The sequence below is a fragment of the Anopheles merus genome, chromosome 2R (assembly GCF_017562075.2).
Source record: "Anopheles merus strain MAF chromosome 2R, AmerM5.1, whole genome shotgun sequence".
NCBI classification, from domain to species: Eukaryota; Metazoa; Arthropoda; class Insecta; order Diptera; family Culicidae; genus Anopheles; species Anopheles merus.
This window is the reverse complement of record NC_054082.1, coordinates 5573485-5593232: the sequence shown is the minus strand read 5'-3', so window position 1 is coordinate 5593232 and position 19748 is coordinate 5573485. Positions and strand designations below refer to the sequence as shown.

General features: G+C 48.6%; 4 protein-coding genes across 8 annotated transcripts; 2 read left to right on the top strand and 2 right to left on the bottom strand.

Moving 5' to 3' along the window:
• The first annotated feature begins 347 nt into the window (after positions 1-347).
• LOC121590958 (10 kDa heat shock protein, mitochondrial-like) lies at positions 348-1850 on the top strand. Its single transcript, XM_041911182.1, has 2 exons — positions 348-533; positions 959-1850. Exons 1-2 carry the CDS (start codon positions 531-533, stop codon positions 1259-1261), a joined length of 306 nt encoding a protein of 101 aa, XP_041767116.1. The 5' UTR covers positions 348-530; the 3' UTR covers positions 1262-1850.
• Positions 1851-1874: 24 nt separating this feature from the next.
• LOC121590951 (regucalcin-like) lies at positions 1875-7333 on the bottom strand. 3 transcript variants are annotated; one of them, XM_041911170.1, is made up of 4 exons: positions 7244-7333; positions 2839-3013; positions 2203-2767; positions 1875-2123 (listed from the first exon to the last, which is right to left on the bottom strand). In XM_041911170.1, the coding sequence occupies exons 2-4, from the start codon at positions 3011-3013 to the stop codon at positions 1931-1933; spliced, it is 933 nt and encodes a 310-aa protein (XP_041767104.1). In that variant the 5' UTR covers positions 7244-7333; the 3' UTR covers positions 1875-1930. The 3 variants fall into 3 exon arrangements, with proteins under 3 accessions (XP_041767104.1, XP_041767103.1, XP_041767105.1); XM_041911169.1 differs by lacking the exon at positions 7244-7333 and adding an exon at positions 3264-3541; XM_041911171.1 differs by lacking the exon at positions 7244-7333 and adding an exon at positions 3106-3198.
• LOC121590945 lies at positions 4075-7955 on the top strand. Its single transcript, XM_041911151.1, has 6 exons — positions 4075-4751; positions 4817-5045; positions 5121-5276; positions 5344-6894; positions 6973-7122; positions 7203-7955. The coding sequence occupies exons 1-6, from the start codon at positions 4640-4642 to the stop codon at positions 7321-7323; spliced, it is 2319 nt and encodes a 772-aa protein (XP_041767085.1). The 5' UTR covers positions 4075-4639; the 3' UTR covers positions 7324-7955.
• LOC121590950 (G-protein coupled receptor moody) lies at positions 7324-18986 on the bottom strand. Of its 3 annotated transcripts, XM_041911166.1 has the most exons (11): positions 18080-18986; positions 17537-18012; positions 15066-15254; positions 11895-12035; positions 11383-11553; positions 11163-11290; positions 10928-11081; positions 10512-10831; positions 10277-10432; positions 9499-9603; positions 8202-9038 (listed from the first exon to the last, which is right to left on the bottom strand). In XM_041911166.1, exons 3-11 carry the CDS (start codon positions 15203-15205, stop codon positions 8995-8997), a joined length of 1359 nt encoding a protein of 452 aa, XP_041767100.1. In that variant the 5' UTR covers positions 15206-15254; positions 17537-18012; positions 18080-18986; the 3' UTR covers positions 8202-8994. The 3 variants fall into 3 exon arrangements, with proteins under 3 accessions (XP_041767101.1, XP_041767100.1, XP_041767102.1); XM_041911167.1 differs by lacking the exons at positions 8202-9038; positions 9499-9603 and adding an exon at positions 7324-7410 and having other exon boundaries at positions 17537-18986; XM_041911168.1 differs by lacking the exon at positions 9499-9603 and having other exon boundaries at positions 17537-18985.
• Between the last annotated feature and the right edge of the window lie 762 nt (positions 18987-19748).

The window sequence follows — 19748 nt, the reverse complement described above, 5'->3', positions numbered from 1 at the left end:
AGTTATAAGCCCGTTTTGACAGCTAGGTGGAAGAAGAATCGACGAAGAAAACTGACAGTTAGTTTTCCGCGTTTGGCGAACGCTTCAAGTTCTCGAAGGAAAATTTCCATTTTAAATCACGGGCTGTGTTGTAATAAACTAAAATATTCACCCAAATTGATCTCCACCAAATATTGACCATGCAAAACGTAAACAATCCATCAATACATATGCAAGCGGAAAACCATCTGTCAAAATCGGAGCCCAGGGGGGGGATCGCCAAAAGCGCTATAACTACACCTCATTATACATTCCACCTTGGTCAAATCTTTCATCTAGAGTTAGCTGTCAAAAAGTTCTAGACGGGCGGACCAACCAATATAAGCACTGTCAGCGTGGTCCTCGTGCGTGAAAGACGTGAAAACTGCTCGCATCGCCGGTAAGGCCTGTGTTCTTGGTACAAATTCCCTGAATAATCTGGTGTGACTGCAGATTATTTGCGATTGTTCGCAACAGCACGCTCAAAAGCCTTCCACTGCCAAAACAGAAAAATGGTAAGTTTCACGCGGGAATGGGAAATTTACGTAAAACTTAGCGTCTGGTAGAGTAGTGACCCAGCTTCCAGAGAAGGGGCCAAAGTCTCTGGAACATTCCTTCCCCGTCCGCATTGCATGAGATGTTCTTATCAATGCGTTCTAATTTACTATCGAAACGCCATCGGAACTCATTGAGAAAGGCATCTCTGAATACATTTCTAAGTTTATTTGATTGACTTGAACGAACTGCTGCATTTCGACTGGAAGTTTCTACCGGCATGCATGGCTTGTTCCTTTAGCTTACGTAATCCCAACCAAACTGTCTACCTCCCCCCTACTGTACCACGGCAAAAAGCACATGGAATGCCGGGGATAGTTACTTGTCTGTAAATTAAACGAGTATAACTAACCTTATTTTTATTCCTTCATTCTCTCATTTTTAGTCTGCCGTTAAGCGTCTACTGCCCCTGCTGGACCGCGTGCTGATCCAGCGCGCCGAAGCCCTCACCAAGACGAAGGGTGGCATCGTCATCCCGGAGAAGGCTCAGTCCAAGGTGCTGGAAGGCACGGTCGTTGCGGTTGGGCCCGGTGCCCGCCACGCGCAGACCGGCGAACATGTGCCGCTGTCGGTGAAGGTCGGCGAAAAGGTGCTGCTGCCGGAGTACGGTGGCACCAAGGTTGATCTGGGCGACAGCAAAGAGTACCATCTCTTCCGGGAAGCCGACATTCTGGCCAAGATGGAGTAAGGTCCCGTACAGCAGCACCATTACCGACTGTGTTGCAGCAGGACAAAACGCATGCCATCAGGTGCGTGCGCTCTCGTGAACGGATTGTGCCGAGCTTAGCTTAGATGGCACACGGGGCACTCTGTTTAACCGTGTGAAAGTGTCCGATAGCTACCGGACCGGGTTGTTAAGAGAAAGGGAAGAATGTGAAGTGAGGAATAACTCCGGCGTTGATAAATATTGTTCAAGTACGTTCGTTCGTTCGACTATGGCCCCGCAACAGTGGTGACGATACTGTTGTGGCCAGACTGTGTGTGTGGTTTCCCCGTACGGATCGTGTCATGGACCACCAAAAACTACGACCCGCAGTGGTCATTTGCTGCTCCTGCTACACGATCCTGACGGATCATTGAAAACACCTCCGACGTTCCGTCCGCACGAAGGCTTCCTTTTGGCCATCAAGTTCACATGCTAGGACGCTTGATGGTCAAACGTCGCCGTCGTTTGGCGGATCGGGCGAAAGGGAAACCATGAAAACGATGAGCAAAGTGAGAAATGTATGATTTCAACAAACCTTAATAAAAAGAACAAATCGAATACTGAAACCCAACAAAAGCAAAGCCATCAGTAATTATTTTGAAGTTTGAAAGAATTAAAAACTTTGAACTGATTTATTAATGCACCCATCCTTCACAGCACCATCTTATGCATCGGCTTTCCCTTCACGCCCAAACCGGTCACTTTGAACAGCTCGCCGGCCGGTGCAGGCTTGTCCCCGTTGGAAGACGTCGTGACAAACAGCTCATCCATCTGCGGACCACCAAAGGCCACCGATGTTACCTGCTCAGCAGGAATCTTAATTTCCAGCACCAGTTTCTGCGTCCTGAAAGGGAAAATATCGACAAATAGGACACAACCCGAACGGAGCAAATTCAACTCCACACACGTCCACAAACACTCACCCCTTATCAATCTTCATAACCTTCGAACCGCCCCAAGTCGCAACGTACAGATTACCGTCCGCATCGCTCGTCATTCCATCCGGAACGTATCCCGGATGTGCGCCATTGACGCGCAGGTCGTAAAACACCGTCTCATTCTTCAGATCACCGGTCGCATCCACATCGAACGCTTTCACATCCAGCGCGGCCGAATCGATGTAGTACATGCGCAGCGGATTGAACGGTTCGTCCCAGGTCAACCCGTTCGAGATGCTGACGTTCTGCTTCTGCACCACCATCGTCCCGTTGGTGTACCGGAACAGTTGGCCCTCCTTCTGGGCGAACAGATCGCCCAGCGATTCTAGCTGCATCGTACCCGCGTACAAACGGCCGGCCGGATCAATCTTGCCATCGTTGAACCGAACGTGGCTCTGGCTGGGGCCCAAATCGGCCAGCACGCGGACGTGACTTGCCGCCTCGGAGCGACCGTCCCAACGGATCAGCGTCACTCGGTTGTTCTCACCAACCACGAAATGTTCCGGCTGTCCCGCGACGAGAGCAATGAAGGAGATGGAGTTTGCACCCGCTGCTTTAGAAAATGGTCAGTGTATTAGACGCTAATGGGGGAACAAGATTCTTAGGCATTTCCACAATTACCTAGCTTGGCGCTGTAGGTACGATTTTCCCCATAGTCGTAGCGCAGGACGGCCGGTGTGTTGATGTCCACATAGTAAAGGCTCTGGGTGTCGATGTCCCACACTGGACCCTCGCCTAGCTTCGTCCGTGGACTTGGGAGCTTCACCACCTGATAACTGCTATCACTGCTAGCCATCTGCGAAAGGATTGAAAAAAATGGTCAATTCCAAGATGATTCGATTCAATGAACCAGCGAAGAAGCAGACAAGCCGCTCTATATAGTTTGACCTTCAACTATTTCGTTCGCCATAATCGCGAATGGTTTCAAAGCAGTCGCACTTATTAACTGCACTAACAAACCGATGGTACGAGAAGTTTGTGTAAATTTATTGTCTATCTATTTGGGATGAAGATAAGATAGTGATATAAATAAGATAATTCAATACCTTTACTCTCTGTGCTTGGGCGAGGCTACTGGACGCACTACACCACAGCAAAACACTGATTGCAATCAATTGCAGGCATTGCAATGAACCCGCTAATGATGACGATGACGATGATGATGATGATCGTTTGATCTTCCCGTTTGACGATGTTGACAACATGGCGGTTGGCGGAATGAGTCGGATCGACAAGCGATAGAGTCTACTCTATTTTTGCTTTGTTTTATGATATCTTGGATTGCAGAGTTGAAGTGAATGATCAATGGATCTAACACCGTTTTCAAACTACAGATGATCGAAGACTGAATAGATTCGCAGCAAGCGACACAAAGGTGAGTTCAGGCGATCGCCAAGGTCAAGCCCCAGACCGGATCAGAGTCGCGCTAAGCAAGCTTTCACATTCTGGCATCCGGTAAAGCGAAAAAGGTTGGCGACGCTTTCTAATTGCTTTGTAATTCTTTTGCAGTAATTAGTTGCTTCAAAATGGAAGGGTGATTCTTGGGGTTTGAAATACATATCCAGACCGTTGCCGTTATTAACTGATTTAAGTAATGGCAGTTGATGTTTCTTTTCCACACTCATTGTGGAGGAAGAGCAGAAAAGCAAAATAAAAGAACATCTAAATGCATTTCTAACCGGTATTTAACACTTTCTTATTAAATTCCACGCTCAACCACCCCAGTTGCAAAAACGATCGATTTGAACGGGTTTGTTAAAAAACCCCAACCCGAACCCGATTATCCGTGGTTTTGACAGGTCGTGCGAACTGTCATGTCGCGCCAACCCCCACCCGTCGTCGCAGCAAATGTCCATCAACAATAATAATACGGAGATCGATTTGCATTGGCCTGCGAGTGTTGGTTGGTCTGGTGCGTTTTTTTGCTCTCTGTGTTTTTCCGTAGTTTGGTGATGTGTTGTATGTAAATTGGCGACTCGGTCGGGTTCGGATTTGCTAGGGTAGGACCGTTTTTCCGCAAGTGCAAAACGCTCATATGGCCGAACAAGTCGCGATTAGCCCCAAATGTCCCTGTTGTACCCAGTGCGGACGCCCATCCGTACGCACTAAGAAGCGTATACGAGAGCGCGACGACGACCGCACGTGAAAAGCGCGGAGAAGATTTGTTGGTGGCCGTAGTTTTCGTGGTGCAAACCTCGTTTCGCTTCGTTCTACCCCGGATACCAGAACATTGCTGGTGTTTTTTTGCTGAGCGTATCCGAAGAAGAAACGAAGGACCATAGTTAGAGCGCACTCGTCCGACCGTCGTCGTGTTCGTGTGTGACACGTTCACGCGGGAGAAGGGAGTAGCGGCGGCTCTTATCGGCAGATCCCGTGGGCCGTGTGTATCGTGACACGCGAATGTGTGTCGTCGCCTGCTAGGATGGAACAGTTTTCGCACGATCTGACGTTGGCGCTGGAGGAAACGTCTCGCACCACCACGAGCAAGGTGCGGTGGGGTGTGCGCCGCCGGACACGATCAACGGGAAATTTGCGTATGTCGTGCACCTGTGTTTGTGTTGCATTGGTTCGATTTTTCTCACCATTTTCACACTTGCAGCTTGTGCACCACAGCCAACGGAGGATAGTTCCAGCAGCCCGACCGATCCACCGGCCTGCAATGTAGTGATGAACCAGGCGGACTCGCCCTACCTGAGTGGCAGCAACAACATCGTTCAGAGCGACTCCGATGATCGACATTCCGTGGCGTTTACGTTCAAGTTGCGCCAAACGCCACTCTCGGGAAACTTTGAATCCGACTCGCTGAACGAAAACTTCAGTCCTGCTAGGTATGGGATCCGGTCGTGCAGCCGATACTCAATCTGACCTTGATATCTTGTCATTCTATTGCCCCCCCTCCCCAGACCCAACATGCGCCGGAAGCGGAAGTACAAACGAATGGCCGTCGAGTATGAGACGACACCGTCCACACCGCACATCGTGGGCAATCCACTGTTCCCGGTCGCTGGCACGGTGAAGAAGCGCGTGTTCAAACACTCGGCGTGCCCGGAAAGTTTTAGGTCAGTTTAAGCAAAGTCTGTATGTGTGCGATGTAGTGCGTCATTTCAAATCTTTCCCTTTGCACAGGAGCACCATGTTTTTCTGTGGCAAGCGGAAGCGCAGCCAGCGTGACCGGGGTGGGCTGGATTACGACTTCTGCAAGCAGCATTCCAGCAGCGTACCGAGGCAGCGAGAGTTTTTCGGCCCGAAAGGTTCGTCGTACAGCGAGTACAAGAGCCGCAACAGGGCCGCATCCTTTTCGGCCAGCATGATGAAGTGCGAACGGATACTGCCCCTGAACAAGACGGTCGTCTCAAAGATTGAGCGAATTTCGGCCGACAGAGATCGCGAACGGTCGGCGCTGTTGGAGGCTTCGCGATCGACCGGCATCGTTGCGCCCTCGGCGCCAGTTCCCGTACCGACCGGGGGAGAGTTTAACTTCTCGATTCCGCTGCAGCAACAACAGCAGCAGCCAGTTCTGCTACCGGGAGCTATTCAGCAGCCGGCAAAGTCAATACTGCCACTGATCGGAAGTCAAGGTCAAGGTCACGGTGGAGAAGGACTAACTGCTGCTGCTCCACATCAAACTGCGACGGTCAGCACGAATGCTGTCCAGAGCGTTCTGCAAAATCCACCGACCTTGGGAGGAGTAACACCGTTGGTTCTACCTGGGGAAGCTTTGAATCCCCTGCTGCATCCGTTCGGTATGTCGGCAGCGCCACCCAATACTATAGCGCCCGCTATAGCCCCGACAGCTCCGGGCCAGATTGGTCCCCTGACCCAAGTGCCGACCAAACCGTTGCTAATCAATCCGTTCGGTGGTGGTACGGTGGTGATCGAGAATCCGCTCAACATCCAGCGCTCGTTTTCGGAAACGGTGGCCACCATCACCGGGCCCGGCACTGTCCAATCGATCCCGGAGCCGATGAAGGCAGCCGTCGTTACAAAGGCGAAGGGAAGCTACCCGAAGGAAAAGCATCGCCATCGCAAATCGAAGTACATCCGCAAGAAGCAGATGCTGATGATGGCCGGCGGCCCGGAAGGGCAGGGACAGCTGATGGATTGCGGAGGGCAGGATTTCCTGAGCTCCAGCTCGCTCAGCTCGAGCGACTCGGAAGCGGTGCTGGCGAACGAGACGGACCACGAGGGTGACGACGAGCTGACCGATTGGCCCGGCAACGAGGCAATGATTACGTTCGCTTCGAAGCACGACTTCCGCAAGGCGTACCACGGCAATCGAGCGCCCGGCCTGGCAGGAGCATCCTCTTCCGCGCTCACTCGGGCTTGTCTGCTCCCGCATGTCGATCGGCAGGACGAGCCGGACGATGATACGCTCATGTCGGCCGATGAGCTGCTGACGGCGGCAAGCGTTCCGGGAGCGGCGAGCGAAATAACGATGCAACCGGTGGGTGGTGTGGTGGCGGTCGATGCCATCGGTTTGGGCGGTATCGAGCCAAGCTTGGCGCTACCCATCGGGGCAGATTTGGGCGGCATTAATACACCCTTTCTAGTAAATAACATTGCGCCCGGGCTGCCGTTAGCGAACGAGATACGGGAGATCCGTGCCGGGTGTAGAAGAATTCGCGAAGAACGGCCGGGGTTTTCCATCATATCGAGCGTGAATGAGCTGCTATCAAGGTGAGCGACTGCAATAGGGGAGGGGGATGATTCACAGTCATAATATTAATCGTTTTTGTGGTTGTTAAACGTTCACAGGTTTCTTCAGGATGATCAGCAGCGCGAGCTGACCCTGCACGATGTGGATAAAGCAGAGCACGACAAGCTGCAGGACCTGTGCAAGCTTTACTCGCTGAATGCACAGCAGCTGAGCGAAAATGGCAGTGTGGTGATGCTGAGCAAAACCAGGTAAGTGGCCAGAGTTTTATCGTTTGTATTTTCGGTTATATCCGTTCACCGTACCGCAACGTTTCTTCTTCACCAACCAGCAACACGATGCAATCGGTACGGATCGATCAGTCCAACTTACCGAAACGGCTTGGAGATTTCAAACGACGCTGCTACGGCAATGCCGAAGCGCTACAATTTCACGACGGTGCTACCAGCTAAACAATGACTATGGCTACCATCACCGATACGACACCGAGCGGAGCTTTCGAGCGTTAGAAACCGAGTTTGGACCGAGTTTTTTTTTGCCTGCGTATATACAAAAGTGTAAACGGCATATATTTGAAACAGCTTTGAAAATTGAAAGTGTAAAGATAGCGAGCAAATATACAAGTGAATTAGGTTAGAATTAGGCGAAGCGCTTTTAGCTTTTGTTCAGCTCCACACGCGCACAACACTGTTGGGAGGCTCGTTGTGTGTAGAGTTAGCATTAGCGAGTTAACAAAACGACGACACAACACACGGACGAACAACAGGATTTGATTGCGTCATGTCCTATGGACGAAGAAGAGGATAGAAGATAGAATAGACAAAAAACACCCGAGACGGACGAAGGTAGTTCCACTGGAGAAAATAACCACTATGTACAGTTAGTAGGTAAGAGAGTAACGTGTAAGTAAGGTGTGGTGTCTCGAAGCTAACCACACAGTTGCGCAACTTTGCCTGCGGCCATTCGCTTCACAAACGCTTGCCAGAAGCCGAGAAAGGAGGAGTTAGGAGTTTGTTCCCTTTGCGCAACAACAACAAACAAGCAAACAAAACAAAACAAAAAACCTTCGCACCGTTACTAAACACAGAACGCGCTAGAGTTTTGTGCCGTTGTTAGGTTAGCAAGTTTTTAATTCACGTTAGCAGAAAGGTTTTGCTACTTTTAACGCGCAAGATTCTCTGTACAGATGCAACGGCAGCAACGGACTATCAGGTCAATGGATATGCTAAGCTGCGTGAAGAAGAGGAAAAAAATAAAAAGGAACAATGGCCGCCGCCCATATATCATTGAAGGAAAACCGCGCCCACCTGTTCTGTTTTCCGTCACTTGGTTGTTGGCGTTTACGTTAAGAGCTGTCTTTATTCACTTGATCGGTTTGATTTTTGTACAGGTTACAGAGAGAGAGAGAGTGAGAAGTGTCGTTGCTTGCGGGAAGTAGTCGCTGTTCAGGAACCGCGTCCGTTGCATCCGAAACTAAAGGCGAATAATTTAATCTTATCAACTATATTGCAAACGATAACAAGAGCCGGGCCTTTTGTCTTGACATTTTTCTGTGCTGCTCTTGGCTGCTAACTCTCGTCACATCTTTGGAGCTTTGCATTCGCTTTGTACGAACTAAGAACACTATTACTATACTCATGCGCTCATCCTTACAAACTACCAACAAACCTTAAACTTCCTCCTCGAAATTCAACCTCTTTCGCTAGCGAAATCGTTCGCGTCTCTGCCATTAGCTTGCAGAAAATGTATTGGTTAACCCTATCGGTTTGGCATCGTGAATGTTACATAGTAGTAGTTTGGGACTTACGAGTTCCCAACGTGATTTTAAAACAAAACCCCCCGAATCGTGGTGCTTTTTTGGAGTCGTTTTGGTGTCATAAGTGGCGTTTGGCGAACGTAACCTCTGGTTTGCTGGTTCCATTCGGCCATGTCTTCCATGTTTTTTGGTCATTCAAGTGGCTTATCAGCAGGGTGGTCACTGCTCACTGTGTACTCCGGTACACGGCTATTACTATTATTACTATTATTATTATTATTAGTGTAGGGAGAAAGATAATGCGTTTTCAGTCCACTGTCCTCCTGTGTCTTGTGGGTTCTGCAGTTCTCAAAAGTCTTATCTGCTACTAACTATCTTGAATGGCGACTAAATGTTGTGGGTGCGGCGAATCTGTAAGAATACGAAACAAATATTGTTTTAGTCTCAATCTCAATCGGGGTTTGATTTGCAGAAGCGATGGTATTTGAATTCGAAATAATAATGGTATGCAGTAGATAATTTTGTGAATCAAAACCGTGCACAAACGCATGATAGAAGCTTTGATAAGAGATTTGTGGTAGAACGTTCATTGGCAAAATGATTGACGTTCAGCGATAGAGAAGAGTTGGGGAAAATATTACAATAAAGCAACTACTAGGGCGAAAAAAGAGGAAAGACAGAATAGAAAAGCTTTGAAACGATGCATTTTCAAACGTGTAAAGAGAAAAGGACAGATCCAAGCGAAGTGCGAACAAGCAGAGCAAGACTTAGACAATATGGATGGGAAGGTGCACATCGATCGTGGACGGACGATGACGGATGGACAAACTCGCGCAGTTTGTAGTGGCATCATCGGGCCCGTTCCGATTACCTTGGCGTAGTCGGCTGGATGGGGGCGACTCTGGTTCGGCTATTGAAACTTGGGACACCATGGTACGACTGTGGTTGTAGCTGTACCCGATGTCTTTCCATTTCTCTAAATAAAATGTACACAAGTAAAAACGAAAACGGGATCTAAGTCAGGGGGTTTTTGATAAGATTTAGAAGAAGAGGAAAAAATAAACAAGGCAGCAAATAGATGAGTGCCTTTGCAAACAATTGAATGTAAAAAACACCAGTAGTGGGGCGAGATGTTTGACCCAAGCGAAGGTTAAACTTCCTATGATCAATACACTGGCGCGTATGATCGAGGTTCTATCGGCGGTCAGATAATTGTGCAATAAAATTGTCTTCTTTACAGTCCAAAGTACAGCAAAGGCGACGAGAAGACGCGCGCGCGTGTGTGTGTACAGTACGGTGTGGCTACAATCGTTCCGGCACGTCAGGGACAACATGAACCTTTTTGCGGCTTTGCGTGATGCATGATAGACAAACGGGTAGAGAAACATTGAAACAAAACGATCACCAACGAGTAGACAATCACTGAATCATGGTGGGCTTTTTTTGCACGGTCCATGCTCTGTGACGGTCATGTGGAAATGAGGAGTGACAGTGCCACTTCCCTTATAATCGATAGAGAGATATTTTTTAGTCAAAACAGATTCTACACATTATTGTACAACATCTACGCCCAAACCCGTTGGAAAACACGAAACATCCAATGGATTTTCTTCCTTGTTGGAAACTCTTTAGCAATGGATGGTTCTTACCTCCAACACTGCTACCACCGAAGCCAAGCAGGCGTGACGGTTTGCAGAAGATCACGGTCTTGTACGCCTGCCGATACTGCTTGTTCATGATCACGTAAATGATCGGATTGATGCACGCCGAAAGGTACAGCATAATGTAGCCGATGATGTGCAGCACTAAAAAAAAGCGCGAATTAGAATTATATTAGAAAAGCTTCATGCCCTTCCCACTGTCCCACTCCCCTGTGCTACCTACCCGGCACCGAGACATTCTTGTCGACGATTTTCGATATCGTGATCGGCAGGTAGCACATGACGAACGACAGAAAGATCGCCAGCACCATCTTGGTGATGCGCCACTCGTTGCGCCGGGCCTTTGCGTCCCGCGCGTCCGCCGCGGTGCGAGCGGCACCCGCGACCTTCACCGCCGACGAGCTGGCCGTGTAGCTGATGGAGTTGTTGTTGGCCGAGCTGGAACTGCCGGCCGACAGGGGCGAGGCCGGATCGACCGCCGATCGCAGATTGTTTGGAATGTTGCACTGTGATTTGGAATGGTTCTTCATCCGCTTGTCCGATCTGTCCGATTGAAAAAGAAAGAAAGAGAGAGAGAGAGAAAGAGAGAGATAGTGATTACCAATCTCTTAACACTCCAACCAGCTACTCCCAACATACTTGTGCACGACGCAAAAGATGCGACTGTAGCATATCACGATAATCATACACGGAATGATAAAGGCAATGATGAACATGGCCGTCTTGCTGCTGCGTCCCTCATCGTCCGGCAGTATTGAGCAGGTGCCGAGTTGGTGGTTGTAACCGAATTTTCCTAAAATAAGAAAGAAACACACACACACACACCATTAATCCACAACATCCAAACCCAAGCAGCGTGCAATGCGGCCCTTACCCCAAACACCGAAAAGCGTTGGCAGTTGGAAGCCGTAGGAAAACAGCCAGCAGGCAACGATCATCACCATAATCCAGGACGTCTTGTACACCTTCGGATAGATGCTGTAGTGTGCGATCATAATGTAGCTACAAAAAAAAGAGGAGGGGAAAAACAAAACGGTTACCAGCAGAAGAAGATCACACCGGAAGGAAGCACCGGGCGCGCCCTGATCGCTTACCGGTTTATGCTGATCATCGTGATGCAAAGCAGCGACACGCCGACACTGCCGTATTGCATAAACGTTATCAGTGTGCAGAGCGTCTCGCCGTGCATCCACGTGCCCTGGATGAAGCGCATCGCGTTGAATGGCAGGACGATGATGCAAAACAGACAATCCGCTATGCACAGGCTGGACGGACGAGGGAGATTGGAATGGAACGAAAGCGAATTGAACCGTTTGGATTAGTGTAACGAAAAGCTGGTGACCGTCCGATACAGCGTAAGCAGCATTAAACATATCGTATGTCGGAGGAGGTCATGTTTCTATTGACGTGGGGTGTGTTGTTGTGTCTGCTTGGCTATTGAGATTCCTTGAGGCTATTGAGTTCTTCAGTTGATAGGTTTCATGCCGTTTGTTTGGACAACATGTTTCGTCTGGGTAATGCTAAACTTGACTGCTTTCGTTTAGTCTATTCGGCCATTAAATGTCCTCAAATGCAGCTTAGTCACGTACAGCCAAACAACGCTTACCTGATAATGAAGGCGGCCGCCACATTGCGCACCTTGGGACATCTGAGCAGTGCGACAATCGTAAGCAAATTGCCCACAATTCCTGTGACCATAATTGTGATCGTCGCGACGGCAGCAAACGTTAGCAGTGGGCGGGAAAATCTGTGGAAAAATGGAGCGCAAGAATTCGGTCATTCAGCTTCAGCAAGGCAACAGCAGCATAACAGACAGACGTAACAATAACAAGAATGCATCCGTGAGGCGGGAACGTTCCCCGCAAGTCTTCCTCCAGCACTAAATCAATAAACGATCACTTTTATTTACTTCCCCGGGGGCACGGGTACTGGAGACAAACTCTGTTCAAAGATACTGTTGGGTTGCAAACATGCCACACAGTTGAAGAAGAAGTTGGCTTGGACTCCCAACAACTCCTTGTTTTTCTTTCAGTTGGTTCGTCTCTTGCAATGCGGTTGAAGTTTAATTCCCACTGCATATGGAACAACATCCGGAAAAAAAGGAATGCTTCTTGGGTCACAGCACTACACAGCACGCTGGTGGGCTGGTGGAGTGGAGCGCGCGGTCCGGTTTTATTTATAAACAAAAAACTTCCCTCGACGAGGGCAGGAAGTTTTGAGGTTCTGTACAGAGCGACACAGAGCAAGAAAAAGGGGTAACAGGAGAGAAAAAACTGGTGGTGGAGGAAATGCAATGTTTTCTTATTGTGACAAGCATTTATGCTACACACCACCATGCTAGATGTACCGTGGAGGAAGTGGAAAGTGAAAGGGGAATTAAGAAGAGCGCGGCAAACAGATTATTTGTTGCTGATGAGTTAGTTCTTTTGAGATAATACACTGGAAGATGGCTCAGAAACCGGCAAATGAATGAATGTTCAAAACGATCATATGATCATAATTTCCCCCTGTACCGAGTTTGGACTCCAATTCTCCTAAACCCTCGGACGTCCTTCACACTAAATCCACCAATTCCTAACCCTCGATGTCGGTTTAAATGTCAATGCTATCCCAAAAGGGTTCCCCGCGCGCATGGTGATCTTCTCCCTCCAGGCAGCGCCAGAGGCTTCTAAGGTCCGTCCGTCCGTACCCAAGAACAAAAAATGATTCCATTGTCCACTTGGGAGATATCAGATTACAACTCACCGCTCTGCCCTTGCCTTGATATCTCTCACCCGTATCCATGAAATGGCGGCAGCGGCGGCACCGTGTATGATGCTTTTGCTCGTCATAAGAGCCAAATAAGAGTCGTTTTGTGTTTGTTGGTGTAACTAAGCTCCCATGCAGCTCCACGCGTTTACACGGCCACTTGGCCTCAGATGACGCAGGCTCGCGCAGGAACGAAACTGCCCGAGGAGGGGGCGACTACCAAGTTGATCGTCGCGCAAGTGAAAGGCAGTGGTGGTTGGTATGTGTACGTTCGAATCGCAATTACATTATTACTTATTAGATATTTAATTTGATAAAAGGAAGATCACGCTTAGCAAGCACAAATAATGCTCATTCCAAAGAGCAGCAAACGCGATCAGTGTTACAGTGTTGCTGCAGTGTTGTTTGTTTGTAACAAAGCAGCTAATGATGGAACCGTTCGTTTGGGAAGCTCGAAGCTAGAGTTACAAAGGGACATGGAGATATGGAACAGCTTCTAAAAATAGCCCTTCCAATGTTGCCAAACTAGCTCGAACAAGTTGGTAGACCTAGGTAACCACAAAAGCCTTCGCACAACAAATGCCGGTAGGTCATCAGTAGCAGATTACTCAGGTTTCCGCAGCCACAATGCAACAATGAGCAGAGCGTTATATGGGGTAAGCGTAAGGAACATGAGTCAGACTCCCTTCAAGAGACAGACTCGCTCGCTCTCCCTTCCTCCGTTCGGGGAGGTAAGATCGTGCTTGACAATTAGTTCCAAACAAGGCGCGAGCAGCAGCCGAGGACTGGAAGTTGCGGAGAGAAAATATTTACCATGAGTCGGATTCCGCGGAATCCCGGGGACACCGTTGAGTATGCCATCGAAAGATGATTAAGAGAATCGGGTGAGCTGTCTAACGCTCATCTTGGCAAAAAGGATGAGTAATTTACCGTGTTTTGTTGTCGTCAAACGTACGTTAGAAGCAGTAAAAACGGCACAAAACGTAGTATCAGAAGCAGCCAATCAAACGGATTTAGATGATAGAGATCATAGGTCAAGTGGAAACACTACCATTTCCCCCCTCCCTCCCCTCGGTGTCCTATGCACTTTGGTTAACTTTATTCGGTCAATTGGGGAACGCACTGTGGGGCCCTCCAACGATTGGCGGCTCGCCCCTGCTGCTCGGGATGAGTACAATTTTGGACCCACTGTCCTTGCTAGATTGGCATACCGTTTGGTAGGGTTCTACAGGGGACTGCGACTGCGCCATCATCATCATCATCCCCCGTGTGCCCCGGGACAGGAAGTACCATTACCAGCGCAGTCCGCGTGCAATTCGCGCATTACGCTCCCTTCGAGTTTTGCGCACCAACAAACAAAAATTCATTGCTTATTTCCTTTTTTAATTTGGGACCTTTTACACTGGACCCCCCTTCCCCTCCCCCCCCCCACGCCCTCTGCTTTTTATAGTGTTGTGGCTTGTGTTTTATTTGCTGCCCCATCGTGCTCCCATCGTTTTGAACATCATTTTGATGCGCGCAGCGATCGTTTATTTGATCGTGATTTCCCTGTTGATAGACCTTCGTCCACCCTGTCTCTACCCCTCCCGGGGGGTGCGAACGGACGAACATCAAGCGGTTCGTAGTTTGGAGGGGGGAGGCCGACTTCCAAGCCGCTTCTGGTTTGCATCGCCAAACGCGACTTCAGGAAGTTATTACAGTTGTGAATGCTTTTGGTGCGGTATTGATTCTTAAAACACCTATTTGTGGGTTTTTAACATGCATCGCCATAGACCACAAATAAAGAGAAAATAGTAGCTCAGAAACATAATTTGAGTGTTCCATCAAATCCGAAAAGATCCCAAATAATAGACTTCAGACTATTGCAATTTCAATAGAACACGCGAACTAACGCCAAAACTCGATCCTCACTGTCGTTTGAGGATGATCGTACGCTAAAGGCAATAAACCCATCACTTTTGGCACATGTTTGGCCCTTCCCCCCTTCCCAGTGGCCTCCTCACTTTATTCTATGCTCGGTGTGCCTTACCTGCTGGTTTCGTCCGGGAAGTCAGTCTCCTCCCCGGCCGTCGCCGTGTCGATCGTTGGCAGAACGGAAGTAACGTTGCTCCATCGTCCCCCGTCATCGAATGGTAGACGCTGGAGCGTTCCGTTGATGAGTTCATCCATGGCACGGCCGAGATGGCGAACGGTTGGTTGGTTGTGAACGTGCTGGTGTCTGTGAAACGAAAAGGAAAAACAGGAGAAAAGTCATAAAAAGGAAATGATTGAAAATGTGGGTTTTCCACTTTGCGCCGCGCAGAGAGTTGGGGATTAGTTTGCTTCCCCTCGCGGGAGGAAAACGTTAAATATGTTAAGCAAATAAACGATCGTTCATCGCGTGTTTTTTTGTTTTGCGCTTGGTAGGAAAAGGATCGAAATGTGTTCGCTTTGCTTCCAAGGCGCGATAGCGCGAAAAGATGAAACACAAGCAGCGCCCTGTGCTTCGAAGGGGACGGGATTGTCGGGCAAGAGATTGCCGATCAGAGCATTGGAAATTGCAGTTGGTTGCATTCTGGAGCAAATGGAGGGACACGAGAGGCACATCATCGCAAGCACACAACCGCGATAACAGAGAGAATGTGAGCGGCGTGTCGGTGACAAATGGTGGCAACTGCCATCTCGCGGACAGGCAGCATGTAGAAGCAAAAGCGCCCTTATCGGGCGCACTGCAACCGAGCCGTGATGATGCAATGGAGTTGTTGAGAATTTTTCCCTCCCTTTTTTTAATATTTATTAGACAGCTCAATGACGCGTTAGGCCGCTTCGGGGACGGCTTCGGGAGGAGAGGCACAATCGTTTGTGAATTAAACGCTACGTACAGTTGGAGGAAGCTGCTTTCAGACAGTGAGCAGCGTGTGTACGATTAAATGCTATTTATTAGAAGAAAAGAAAAGTGATAAAAACGTCATCTGATCAGAAGCAAAGATTCCATGCAAAAGAGAGATTAATTTGACCCCAGAGAAGCTCTAATTAAATTGTCGTTTCATTCCGCCTGAGGTGGAGCGAAAACAAACCAAACAAAAACTCCACTGCCAAGAGCTCTTGGCCGCTTCTTTGTCTTGCAAGGCAATGCATTGCAGCCACCCAAGAACATCATAAACTCAAACAAAACAAAGACATTGGCCGGGGGAAGCGATCGAGCATGCGATTCTGTATGAAGACATCGCCAACCATCTACTCCAAGCCGCATGTGACATTCCGAGAAATAAAACTGACCCCGGTACAGAAAAGGACACTTGCTTGCAGTCTGCTGGCCTTTTCCCCGGTGACCGATTCATCACCAGAGCTCACTTTACAGCTCACCCGGCATGCCGCACCCCCGAGGGACAGTCGAACATTCGATCAACGAAATTAAATGCAATTAACACCAATTAAAAAGGGTCACCCCAAGCGGCCCAAGTGTATAGTAGCAAGTAGGTCCGGGCGAACGCCATCTCCTACAAACAAGTTTGGGAGGCGTTGGCGTCGTGCACGTCGGTGGTATCCTAATCGGTGGTATCGGCGAGTCGTGGGGGGAAGGGAGGAAACCGGAGAACGTATACATATAAAATTAAATTCTTTTGCTCCCTTACTGATAGGTTACATGTTGAAGCCTAAAGGTAGATTTTTTCTACAACAAACTTGAAAGACTTGGCAGTAAGGTGGACACGGCCACAAAACCTCATTGTTTGTACAGTTTGATGCGCGGGGGTATGATCGTGTTTGTGCGTGCCTATGACTCACGGACGCGCGACACACTGTTGCGCGGTGTTGCTTTTGCCAAGGTGCAATTGGCACGTCTTGGCAAGACACGGGCAAAGGCAGAACGGGGCCGGATGGCTGAAACGTTTAGCGTTGTGTGGTTTGTTTTAATCGATGAGTCAAAAAACACGCGGTGGAATTCCAGTACGATCACGAGGGGAGGCTATCGAACCGCCCTGGTGGGTTAATAATCAGCAACAAGCTACAAGGGGAAGACAAAAACGATCGCAAGTGTGTGTGTGTGCGTGACGCATGCATGCGGGGACATGCGAAAACATGCGTTTGTTTGGATGTTATTGTTTTTGGATACAACTGCTGCCCTTACACAAACACAAACTCGGACACCTTTACAACCTTTACCGTCGAAAAGCGCTCGCATGTTGGGGAGGGTGCACACAGGGTACGCTTGTTCCCCCCGCAGTGTCCGTGTTGTCGGTTCCGATTTCTAATCATTCGGGGCACAGCACACACCACCTTCCACCGATTGATTGCTCGTTAGGTTCAGGGCAATAAAAGAAGAGGAAAAAAAAACCCGCGCATTCGTACGTACGATGATCGTGAATTGATGTTTTTCGATCGATGGTCCCCGCGAAGGTTTCGGTTTGGTGGTTTTTCACCCATCGGGGTGGTTAAAACGCGTTTTTGCCGGAGGTTTATTTGCACACATAAATTACAATACGCTTGCACATGAAAAAAGGTTACTTAAAAGATACTCACTAGAACGGGTTAAGGGGCCACTCCGAAGGCGGACTCTTCGGTGAGATTCTTGATCGTTGGTGTTTGTTTTTGCACACAAGGGGAGATGATCCCGTACAACTGGCACTGATTATTGCTTTCACTTTTGGACAATTCTTGCACAATTATAGCATATTTTGCTCAGCTTTTTGTACACTTTTCACAGAACATTATCTTTCCCCCTTTTCTACGGAACAGACGTATACACAATGCAAACTTCTTCGCCGTACCTTCTTCGCCCTTCTAATGGCACTCGCTCTCACACATGTGCGGCTACACACCTTTGATTGGGTGATGGGTAGGGCACAGTTTTCACTCACATTTAATTTTGCAATCACACAACACATATGCGTTTGTCTGTGTGTGTTTGTTCCCTTCCTTGGAAAACGCCACTTCTTTTTTCTGTATTAATTCTCAACCTCACCACTGGCTAGGGTATGATACAGCATTTGGCCAACCTTGAGGCAGGTAAAGTACACCACGGTCAATGCAAGCAGGCGATAGGTGAAGACACTCATACTGTACCGGTAAGCAGCAGTAGCAGCAGCAGTAGCAGCAGCAGCAGCAGCAATCCCAGTAGGCTGCGATGGCAAATCGAACACGAAACGGGGGAACAAATCCGTTCTAGAACCCTTTTCTTTCCTTTTTTTCAAAACTTGGCCACACTTTCTTTGGCTGCTTCACGGCTTCACGACACACTGTGCTGGACGTTTGTCACCGTATTGAAGACACACACACACACGCGCGCACTCACTGGGCAGAACGATCGGATCGGGGTGCGCGATAAGGTGATAGAAAACCGGAGCAATGGACTCTCCGATAACACACAATCAGCCCTTGCGCTGGTTTCTTAGCCGTCGTCAAATATTTGTCTTGTCGAAGCTTGCACGCACACACATCATCCTTTTTTGTGGTTTCAAATATTTGATACCCCCTTGCTGCTTCAAATATTTCTACCCACAGTCGGGGACAATCGCTCACTCACTCACTCACAGTCAAACCATCCGGAACGATCGTGGCTCAAATCTGTACAGCACACGGGCCTCTCTACACCCGTTCGACTGGGCACCGACGCGTTGCCTATTCCTTATCATCTAGCGCTGCTGACGAAAATGTAAACAACGATTTGACGATGCACGGCAGTTAGACAAAAAATTAAAACGGGCGGGCGTGTGTGTGCGTGTATGTGTGTAGCTGGCTGGAACCGACTCGAACGACTCGAAATCGTGCGCGCACTGTACGTTATCGTTTTGCTGTCGTCAAATGCCGTACCGTACTGCCAGACTTGCTGCTGCTTACAGTTGTTGGAATGTATGTTGGTAGGGCTCTTAGTCCTGGATCTAAACTGTGCTCCGCGCGCACACACACTGTACGGCACACTGTGGTAACGCGACGACACGCGAGAGGTAAATAATCACGCGGTGCGATTTGCAGCAGGCCTCGGTGCTGCGGCTGGGCTGTGCCGTCTGCAGGCTTAACCTTGCTGTCTGCAACCAATTGGGATGGTTCTGTGTATGCGTTGAGCATTCTGGCAATTTCGATGGATTTATGAACTGATATTCGAAAAAAGATGAATTTTTGTACAACTCTAATTGAAGGAATAATCATGAAGCATAAATTGAAATAAAAAACGTATTAAATTGAACAACTGTTCCCAATCCGTGTGAGCTGCATCCATCACGGATAATACCGGTAGCACGGCTTATTTACTCTCGCTCGCTCTGAACGTGTTCGGCGAGAGAGCGCGCGCGCGCGCGCTTCATTCATATCCTCTCTCTAGCTGTCTCGCTTTCTCCTTCGTGCGGCCCGAGCCGTGTTGTGCAAATGTTGTGTAGAATGAAAGACAAAACCAAAACAAAGGCTGTAATACATACGGCGCAAGTTAATCCGGGAAGAAAACAAGGAAGAGGTAAACGTTTTGTTACAAAACCGCTGCAGTTGATGTTGAAGTGATAAATCATTCATTTTTTTCGCTTGGCATGAGTATTTGAAAATGTTACAAATTTATTAGAATACGTGCATTGTTTCATAAACATAATCGAGCTGAATGTTGGTGAGATAAGTGAATGGTGGTAAATATTTTGGTGTTTGTCCTGTTTGTTGAAATGCTTTTCCCATTCTCCCTCAATTATCTCGAACAATTAAATAATGAAGGAAAAATGACCGCATACTTGCCGTCTCGCAAACACCAACA

Coding starts and splice junctions, on each gene's coding strand:
- LOC121590950 (XM_041911166.1), bottom strand. CDS start 15,205: ATGGATGAACTCATCAACGGAACGCTCCAGCGTCTACCATTCGATGAC. Junction 11,082..11,162: donor AACGCTTTTCGGTGTTTGGG/GTAAGGGCCGCA, acceptor TTCTTATTTTAG/GAAAATTCGGTTACAACCAC. Junction 9,039..9,498: donor ATCCAGCCGACTACGCCAAG/GTAATCGGAACG, acceptor GTATTCTTACAG/ATTCGCCGCACCCACAACAT.
- LOC121590951 (XM_041911169.1), bottom strand. CDS start 3,422: ATGTTGTCAACATCGTCAAACGGGAAGATCAAACGATCATCATCATCA. Junction 3,014..3,263: donor CCCAAGCACAGAGAGTAAAG/GTATTGAATTAT, acceptor ATCCTTTCGCAG/ATGGCTAGCAGTGATAGCAG. Junction 2,768..2,838: donor TACCTACAGCGCCAAGCTAG/GTAATTGTGGAA, acceptor TTTCTAAAGCAG/CGGGTGCAAACTCCATCTCC.
- LOC121590945 (XM_041911151.1), top strand. CDS start 4,640: ATGGAACAGTTTTCGCACGATCTGACGTTGGCGCTGGAGGAAACGTCT. Junction 4,752..4,816: donor ACGATCAACGGGAAATTTGC/GTATGTCGTGCA, acceptor TCACACTTGCAG/CTTGTGCACCACAGCCAACG. Junction 5,277..5,343: donor GCGTGCCCGGAAAGTTTTAG/GTCAGTTTAAGC, acceptor CCCTTTGCACAG/GAGCACCATGTTTTTCTGTG.